Source organism: Cornus florida, unplaced genomic scaffold (assembly GCF_030987335.1).
Source record: "Cornus florida cultivar Cherokee Brave unplaced genomic scaffold, ASM3098733v1 CherokeeBrave_3.0.0_Hap2_Chr04, whole genome shotgun sequence".
Taxonomy (NCBI): Eukaryota; Viridiplantae; Streptophyta; class Magnoliopsida; order Cornales; family Cornaceae; genus Cornus; species Cornus florida.
In genome coordinates, this window is record NW_026775574.1 from 57380969 (window position 1) to 57391124 (window position 10156).

Sequence of the window (10156 nt, forward strand, 5' to 3'; positions counted from 1 at the left end):
ATTAAATTTAACATGAAAGGACCGTATTACCGTTGGACGATTCCGGGTCGGGTAAGGACCCGTTTAATGATCCGGATCCATGAGGATTTGGGTCGTTACATTCCCAATTCCTTGAATCGGTTCCACATGGGCAGAATGCCCAAACGTGAACCAATTACACCCTTGAACCAGTTCAATGAGGCTGAACCGGTTCCAGATGACCAGAACTTAAAAATTTTACCCAGAAAGGCCTAAAACTAAGACACATATATATGGGCACTCCCTAGGTCCATCGGTGACCTTATTCAAAGTCCAAAACTGTCCCAAATCATAGGTATGACAATGAAATCAACATAACTAGGTACCAATACATTCAAATGAAACCATACATGAGTCCACTATATTGTCTAAACTTAAACAAGTCTGTAATACATTAAAATTATGGCCTTAAGGCCTTACATGGATGTTGAAATCACAATGAGATCATGAAGATAGTCTCAAAACCATTTCCATCCATGGTTTAGATAAAAAATATCACTTAACATGATTTATAACAAAAGATAATATACACTTGATCCCAACAAAATGCCCAAGTCTCTTGCAACCCGACTATGTTTGTGGTGGATTGTCGTCTGTCACTTCCTTTCCATGTCCTGAAAATGATAATATAAGGGGGTGAGTCAACCGCTCAGTAGGAGGCTCTTAAGACACACCTCTTGTGACCCCATGAATCCATACAATGAATAGAAAATAAGGAAAAACGGGATCATGTAATACCGGGGGAAAACTTAACAACAAAATCAACACAACATTTCAAAACTGTAAACGAGCCATGCCGTGCTATGGAATGCAATGTCGCTCCCTATTTCCAAAACCTTTTCCATCATCACTTCCAAACCGTTAACGTAACCCGTCCCATGCAACTCCATGGCGATACGAGAGAAGGATTGGCTAACTATCCCTGAACCATGGCAACTCCATGGCGTCATTTGGGGCCCAGGTAACTCAACCACACTAGGGCAGTCCCACTAGTTCTCTCTAGGTTCCATTAACGCCGCGGACCTTAGGCAACTCGTAAGCGATCGGTTTTTGCAAACCTTTGTTCGAAACTTTTTTCCAAAATGTTTCATTTCCTTTCAAGGCAAATTTTCCCATTTCATGCCCAATGATATGCATGAATGCCTCATGCTTTCCAATGCTATGACAAGATAGAATTTCACACTTTACGAGTCGAGCATTCACAATATACAAGTCTTGTAGGGAATTTCTAAAAAATAATTGACATGCTTCCATATTACAAAATCTAGCACTTTAAACACAATAAGCATGAAATACCATCACTTAAGCATGCTTTTACATACAATTTCAATTAACACATAGTCACATGTTTCATATACAATAAATAGGCCATTTTACACGAAAGTAACACAAATTAAGCATGCTATATAACAATTTAGGAGGAATTAGCTCACATAAATCAAAGAAGTTGTATATTAGAAACCCCTACCTCAAATGAGAAGAAAAGCCCCAAAATGTCCCAATTTTCGAATTCCCAATTGGTGGCCAGATGGAGATTGGCTCCGATCAAAACGACGGCCTCGACGAGCTCTCCAACTTTGCCTTAAGCGGCAATAATAAATTCTCAAAGGTGTGTGAAAGATCAAGCTTGAATTGATGGCAAAAGAAAAAGAAAAAATGAACTACGAGGGAGAGAGAGAATTGCATGAGACAGAGAGAGAATCTGAGGAGCTAAATGGCCTTAAGGCCATTAAAGGAATTAATGGTGGGTCCCACACAAAATATCTCCCTTTTTAATAATATAAATATATGTGTAACCAACGAGCCAGTGCCTAGCGGTATTAGGCCCTTATTTTCCAAATGAAGGTCAAGGGTTCAAATCTCCAAGGAGGCATGTTTGTGTGAGTATCAACTATGAAAATAAATAAATATGTGTATATAATCCAATTAAATCCCAACCACACAATCATACACACTACCATAAAATTATACATAAAATAACAATGCATGAAATGCAATGACCTCGTGACACAACCCTCGTGCACAACAATCCCGGTAGCGGGTCCCACCTGGGACTCCCGGTTCGAAAAATAGAAAAATGTCGAAATGGCTACCAATACATTTTCGAGAGTCCTGAACTCAAGGAAATGTTCTAATCGACACTTTGATACACCTGGCACACCCCACGATGTCTGACACGTAAAACAAGAAAAGATGAAATTACCCTCGAAAAATCAGAAAATTCCCGAAAATAGAAAATGGTAAAAATTAGAAACATTACAAACACACTCACACACCCATTTTGCCCCTATGGGGACTTGAACTCTCAACCTTCTACTTTAGAAGGTGAGGAAGTATCACTAGGCGATAGCCCTTGTGCTTTAAAGAAATTCAAATCCAAAAAATGTGCACCATTATGCTCTTCAAAAGTTCTGATAAACTTGAAACTTTCCAGTTCCAAAACAAACTCTAACCTACCTACTCCAACTTAATTAACTCCTAAGTTTATTTAAAGGACTTGGAACATGGTTTCCAAGAAATGAAGAAGCATAAGGAATTAAGAATTTAATTGTTATCAAATCTGTGAGAGAAACATGGCTTATGCATTCATCTTTCACATAGTTACGATCATATAGATTACCCATATAGGACTGTGAGATTGGGCTGATTGCATAAAGTTTTAACAGCAAATCAAAATTTTGATCAACTATCGTCGTCATCATATTCTACTTGTATAAACACTAAAAGGTTGTTTGGAGCAACAATCACTGTTCGTGAAGGTCATCAGAAGGTTATTATATTGACAGATCAATGACTGGACTTGGCAGATTCAGATGCAAGATTGAGGCTTCATCAACAACTGGGCTTAAAGGCACTAATTGGATCAACAAGAGTAAGTCCGAGGTGGTCAGCAACTGAGTCTTCGCAAGCGTTTACGTGCTCTAGGTTCTAGAGCTAAAACAAAGTCCAATTATATTGTAATCCCTGCATCTCTCACTTGGTATTATAGCCATTGAAAACCAATGTTTTTTCAACATTCATGTTCGATCAGCTCCTGCATATCCATCGAAATCACCTTATATAAATTTACTTTCATGATTAGTGTAGATTCTGTTGTTTATTTATTGACCCTAGAAAAATCTTCTTTATATGTTCATCTGTTGCATAAACTGATAAACACTTTGCATTTTTAATACTACTTTATCTTTTTAATCATTCTTGCTGTCTCCTAACTTCTGCAACTCTGTCACTTGTTTAGTTTTCTAATACTATATTCATCCTATATTTATGGATTTCCAAATAAAAAGGTTTATATGCTTCTCCAATCTTTCTATGAATGATGTGACTTAAAAGATTGACCAAACACCAATTAAGGCTGAGATAGAGATTATGTATTTTACCAAGTCTAGAAACATGTAAAGCCACCAACAAGTGTCAAACTAACACTGTTCAAATAGTTCTGCAAGAGGAAGAGAAGACATAATTCTAAGGAATCTAAGCTTACTACAAAAACATCTACTCAGACAAGGTATCAATTAAGAGGTAACTTTTTTTCTGATAACCATGCTCCAGTCTATTCATGTTCTCTAATCTATTAGCCTTTATTTTGATCATAAAATTGGACAAATAGATGTTATAATGTATTTTTTTTATCTAAATATATATTTTAGTATTCATCTTGTGGAAGACATCTAATTGGTGCATACAGGTAGGTTGATTGCAAAGAGCCAACACTATATTGTACGTGAGTTTCATATAATAAATGTCCTCAAGAATGCATCTCAAAATTGGAACATCACGTTTGATTAGGCATTCAAATATATTTTCATCAAAATTTAAATGGATTATACTTAGACAACATCTACTCATTGATAATGACATGTGTTGTTGTCAATTGAGAAAGTCTAGTAATCCAGTCTCTTTGTCATGAAGGATCTAGAAGGGACCAAAACAATCCATCCCAAGTGTCTTAGATCTATTCTGCTGGTCATTTCCAACCATGAAACTGATATAAAAGTGGAACAATTATAGAAGAGAAATTTGTGTAGCCATCTTAATACACTACCAAATTATTGGATTAAAGAGAATCTTAACTAAAACACTAATTATCTTGAAATAAAATATTTTACAGTAGAAGAAAATTTATATGCTGAACTAGGAAAAAAAAAATATTTATATGCTGTATTTAGAATGGAGAAGTAGGTAAAAGAATACGAATAACTGTCATAAAATATAGACAAATAGATGTCTAGCTAACATGGTCAAACCTCAATAGCCGAACAACTCCTAATGGCCAGGTACATTTTAGTTGTTGCAGCATGACCTTCTAGAATATTGAGATTCATTTGACAGGTTAATTCTGTTGTCCTGATCTCTCACTGTTGCATCATTTGGAACAATTGACCCTAAAAAACAAATGTGACAAGTTAATAACAGCCATACAAATGAACTGTCTAGTGCTCAAAACCTTAATTATCATTCCCTTAAACAAACCTCCAGTCAAGGTCTATATATTACTTTTTTTTTCTTCCTGAATGTGGAGATTTTATAAATAAGAAAAGGTCTATATATTACTAATAATTTAATATCTTATAAATTTTGATTGCCTGGTACCTTGTAGATATACAGATCCAAATATTGATCAATGTTTCATAGTGTTTCACACTGTTCAAATTTATCATTTGACTACCCCATGCACAGTGACTTGAGCCATCTTTAATTTCATTACTACAGCATATTTACCATAATATGAGATAAATGAGAGTGGACAAGGGGCATTACAAAATTAACTAAAGATTCCCTAATTTGAAGACTTTATACATTATTATGCCTAATACCTGCATCCTTGAGCTGTAGCACAACATCATGGAGCTTTCTGAGAAAATTTCCAGTATATGGTTTTCCTGAACACTGGAGAAGAAGATTTACAATAAAGAAAAATATGCATGATTATTCCCTGCCTGGCAACACAAGAAGATCATACAGCAAGACAATAGTAAAACAAAGATAAGGGGAGAGAGAGGTTGAACCAAAAACATAAGCGCATCAAAGTATAAAAATACCTTCACTTCATATGTTGAGACTAGAACCTTTCACTACAGCAACCAGTGACTTGTTATTGATGGAAATTAGTATCATCAGCATTCAATTAGCTTTTCCGAAATGTAGTCAGTTAGAAGCTTACAAGTCAAAAGATATGGACCTTCTACTGAATCTCAACCCAACTACAACCTGATTCTTTTCGAACTCCTTTTGCTATCATTCCCTTCCTCACCTTTGCAGCACTGTCCCAATTACCATCTTCAGAATAAATGTTCGACAACAATACATAGGCTGCATCATTGTTGGGAACCAATTGGAGTAACTTATCAGCAGCCTTCTTTCCCAACACACTATCCCCATGTATCCTACAACCATTAAGCAAAGATCTCCAAATAGCTGGCCAAGGTGGAAAAGGCATCGCCTCGATTACACAAATAGCTTCTTGAAGGAATCCATTTCTTGACAACAAATCAACTAAGCAACCATAATTATCAGGTGATGGTTCCATCCCATAATCTACAGTAATAGATTTGAAGAAATTCCAGCCTTGGTCAACAACGCCCATATGACCACAAGCCAATATAACCGACACAAAAGTGGCTTCATTTAGCTGTAGATTAGCCAACTTCATTTTCTCAAACATTTCCATAGCTTCTTTAACAAGACCATGATGGACATAAGCCATGATCATAGTATTAAAAAGAACTGCATCATGAAATCTGGATGATTGATGAAACGCAGTCCTTGCACTTTCAATGTTACCACATTTTGCGTAAGCATCTATAATTGCACTGGCAACAAATACATTTGTCTCAAATCCTATTTTGATAGCTAGTGAATGAACAGATTTAGTTTGATGATGAGAGGCAATACTTGCACAACCATTAAAAATGCTGGCCAGGATAAACTCATCAGGTTCCTCACCACCTTCTTTTAGACGGTTTAGTATGTTGATAGCTTCACAGATACAGCCTTGACGCACCAAGGTAGAAATCATAACAGCCCAAGATACCATATCTAACTTCTCAAGCCCATCCAAGAACTCGAAAGAATCATCTAAAAGTCTGAATTTTACATAACCTTTAATTAATGAGCCACAGACATATCCATGCGAGGCAAAGCCAGATTTAACTATAACGCCATGGATTTGTCTACCCATTTCTACTTTGCCAGTCTTAGAGCAAGCTTCTAAGGCACTAGAGAAGGTACACTCATTTGCTTCAACTCCAAACTCCCACAAGATGCGGAAAAGCTTAAGGGCTTCCAAGTCACAGCTCAAGTTATACCCAGATATCATCTCATTCCAATTGTTTATATTTTTAAAAGGTATACTGTCGAACACTACACGTGCCATTTCCAGTGCCCCACATCTAGAGAACATATTAATTTGCGAACTCACAACATGTGGTTCACCATGAAATCCAAAACGAAAAGCAAGAGAAAAAAACTGAAGCCCTAGATCAAGTTTAAGGCCCTCCCCACATAGTCGAAAAAAGACGGAGAAAGTAACATAATTAGGCTTCAAGGGTGTGCACATAAAATTATTGAACAAACCTGCAGCTTCTCTTGCATCCACATCATGAGAATAGCCTGCAAACATAGTATTCCATGAGACAACATCTTTATCTTGCATTTTACTGAAAAGCTTCAAAGCAAGGCTCTTTTCACCATTTTTAAAATACATATCCATAAGAGAATTGATCACTGAAGTATTCAGTTTTACGTTGCTCTGAACAATCAATCCATGAACCTGTCTTCCAAAATTTAGATCACCAACAACCGAGCACCCCTTAAGAGCATTAATGAAGGTGAATCTATCCATAATCATTCCTTTGCAATGCATCAAAGAAGCAGTCTGCAATGCTTCATAGGCGTGGCCACATTGCACATATCCTCCAATCATAGCATTCCAACAACCTGTATCCAAACCATCTATACACTCAAACACCCGCTTGGCTGCTTCAATCATCCCACAATTAGCGTACATGTGTAGAACAGAACTAGCCACAAATGGGTTTTTTTCCATTCCAATTTTCAAAGAAAAAGAGTGCACACACAAACCCAATTCAGTGGCACCCATACTAGTACACACCTTCATCACACTGCCAATAGCAAACTCATTCGGCATCAACCCACTTCTCTTCATGTCCAGATACACTCCCAGGGCCATTTTATAATCATCATTCTGAATTGCGCCGGAAATAATCAGAGTCCAAGAAACAAGGTTTCTCTCAGGCATTTCGCCGAACACCCGAAGTCCTTCACTCAAAACTCCACAATATGAGTACATTTTAATCAGATTATTTAGTGAGTATGTGTCATTTGAGAAACCTAACTTAACTATATGGCCATGAACTTGGCTTCCAAGAATAACAGACTTCGAGTTTGCGGAGAAAGTAAGTGCGGAGACAAGTGAAGCTTTGTCTTTGTCCACAATGGGAGTGTAGGAAGAAAAGCAGGATTGTGAGGTGCATAGTTGGTGTTTACGTTTGAACAATGATTGAGTGAAGGAAAATTTATTGGCAAAGAGCAAAGATTGTTTCCGCTTTAAAGTAAGAGAAGACCCCAAGCTTCTCATAACAAGATAGAAGCTTTTCTCTATTTACATCATTTACTTGGTAACGTACTATGACACACACACTAGGAAATTCCAAACTTTCCAACGTCTCTCTTCAAGTCTTCAACATAGAGCCTGAACAAGAATAATCGACTTTGTTGTATATATAAATTCAGAACTCTTTAATACTTTTTTAAGAAAAAAATAAATTAAATGTTCAATATTCAGTAGTAATTGAATTCTCCGTCAACTATGTTTATTCTATTTTATGCTATTTATATTATTTCATTAAATGCACCCAATTAATAAATTTTTAACTTATTCAGAATTTAATATTGAATTGAATTGTACATTACAGTACCAAGACAAAAGTTATGGTGAAAATTATTCTTACTAAACAAAATTAAGGAAGAAATGCCTTCATCTATAACTCATAAAAAAAATAAAAATAAAAATAAAAAACCCCTTAAAAATTCCAAAGATATAGATGTAGATGTAGTGTAATTTATTGTTGTTAATAGCATGGAACAAAATTAAAGAACTACCATTTAATTGAAACACAATGCTATGTTTAAGGGAATAAAGTAAATAGAAAACAAAAACACGTTCCAGTTGTATAAAATATGTTAATTTCAAGTTCTATGATACGAGGAATCATTTCAATAGTAATTAGAATACCAATAAATAAAGGCGTAGGTGGGAGTACTGAGCTGTAGGGCTGCAAATAAATCGAGTTGTTCATGAATAGCTCGGGCTCGGCTCAACTCGTTAAAATTAGCTTAACTTGGACTTGTTCGTTTAGCAAATGAGCCAAGCTTGAGATTGACTTTCAAGCTCGTTTAGTAAACGAGCCGAACTTGAGCAACATTGAGCTCGGCTCGTGAACAAGCTCGTTTACATAAAGGTCCAATTGTATTTTTTACCATTTTACATATAAAAGGTTGTTTAGCCCATATGAGTACAAGGAGGCCCAACTTATTTCATTTTACTAATGAGGCCCAAAGAGTTTTAGTTCTATAGCCCATAAGCGCATCTCTAAATAAATATTCATCTCAACCATTAGATTTTAGTTCATCTCAGCTGTTGGTTTGCAAATCTTAAAAGAAAAAGAACCCTAGAATGAGAAGAAGTGAGCAACGGCTATCTTAAGCTCCACAGCCTCCACCGCATGATTTTGCCAGTTATTCATGGCAAAACTCTCTCTCTCTCTCTCTAATGGAACATCTCAATTGCATGAATTCTCAAGCAACCCTCCACAACCCCATCTCCCTCTCTTTCTCTCTCTAACGTAAGTAGTGCAAAATATATATGGATCGAGTCGATAAAATCAGGTTTGGTTTCACTATGGCAATTTGTTCCTTATTGTGTCTATAGGTTTGATTTCATGCTGAAACTATGCCCTGTATTTCTTCCTTTTTTATTTTTATTTTTATTTTTTTATTCTTATAGAGATTAGATTACAAGGATTCGAGATCGTTTGTATGTAACTGAGCTCGAGCTTGTGAAAACTTTATCAAGCCAAGCTCGAGCTTGGCATATCCAAGCTTGCATGAGCCCTAGCCGAGCCCGAGCATAGTAATGGAGATAACAAGCCGAGCCCAAACAACCTAAAGCTCGGCTCGGCTCGGTTCATTTGCTGCCCTATTGTGCTGTCACAAGGGGTCCTTGCATGGAGGAGTGAGGAAAAGGTATCTCTCCTCTATAGTTAGTACACTTGGTTCTAGCTCTCTTCAATTTTTCCAACTACTATTCCTCAAGTCATTCACTCCTTTTATACTACTCCATGGTTGGGTAAAGACCACTAGTCCAAGTGATAACAAAACGGTTAATAGTCTAGTTGACTATAGGTTGTCATGCTCTAATTGGTTGGTCTGACAAACTAAGTTTGGATAACTAGTGCTTACTCATTCACACTCCTAACTTGCTTCTCCTCTTCCTTCCCATATGACGGGCTGAGAGACGTTTCAGGCTCAGCCTCACGGAGGGCGTTCCTAAGTTGCCCTTTAGTACTCAATCACCAGGCTAATACCTTAGTACCCATTCGAGGACCAACCCCGCGAGGTTATACCCCACATCGACCGCGAGAATCTTCCTATGACTTACTTTGCCCCTCATCGGGGTCCATCCATGACTGGTCTCCTTGAAGGCATCAGCATTTGTTGGGGTTTATCCATGACAAGGGTCTCGTTTAAGGCATCAACACGGAGTGCTAACAAGGTAGCACCCATACATAGATTGTGACATTGCCATTCCGCGCTGCGGGTTAAACTAACATGAACTTCGCCCATCAACACATCTTAGTGAGCTACGACCTATTTCTTCCTTGTTTGTTTATTTGTTTTTGAAAATGTCCATCCGTCAAACAATAATGACCAGTTTCATTTTCTATTTTTTTTTTTTGTATTTTTCAAATTTTTTGTCATTTTATTTTATCTTATTTTTTTATGCATGGGGACTCATGCCATGGGATTCCAAGAGTTATTTGGAGCGTTTCTTCGAGCTTGGAACCCTTAGAAACTCATTTAGATTCAATTTGGATATTTTTGGGTTTTGGACCGG

At 36.9% G+C, this 10156-nt stretch overlaps 1 protein-coding gene across 2 annotated transcripts; it reads right to left on the reverse strand.

Moving 5' to 3' along the window:
- Positions 1-378: 378 nt before the first annotated feature.
- LOC132303302 (pentatricopeptide repeat-containing protein At3g09040, mitochondrial-like) lies at positions 379-7797 on the reverse strand. Of its 2 annotated transcripts, XM_059800520.1 has the most exons (4): positions 5061-7797; positions 4836-4908; positions 4266-4403; positions 379-632 (listed from the first exon to the last, which is right to left on the reverse strand). In XM_059800520.1, exon 1 carries the CDS (start codon positions 7616-7618, stop codon positions 5204-5206), a length of 2415 nt encoding a protein of 804 aa, XP_059656503.1. In that variant the 5' UTR covers positions 7619-7797; the 3' UTR covers positions 379-632; positions 4266-4403; positions 4836-4908; positions 5061-5203. The 2 variants fall into 2 exon arrangements, with proteins under 2 accessions (XP_059656503.1, XP_059656502.1); XM_059800519.1 differs by lacking the exon at positions 379-632 and having other exon boundaries at positions 4133-4403.
- Between the last annotated feature and the right edge of the window lie 2359 nt (positions 7798-10156).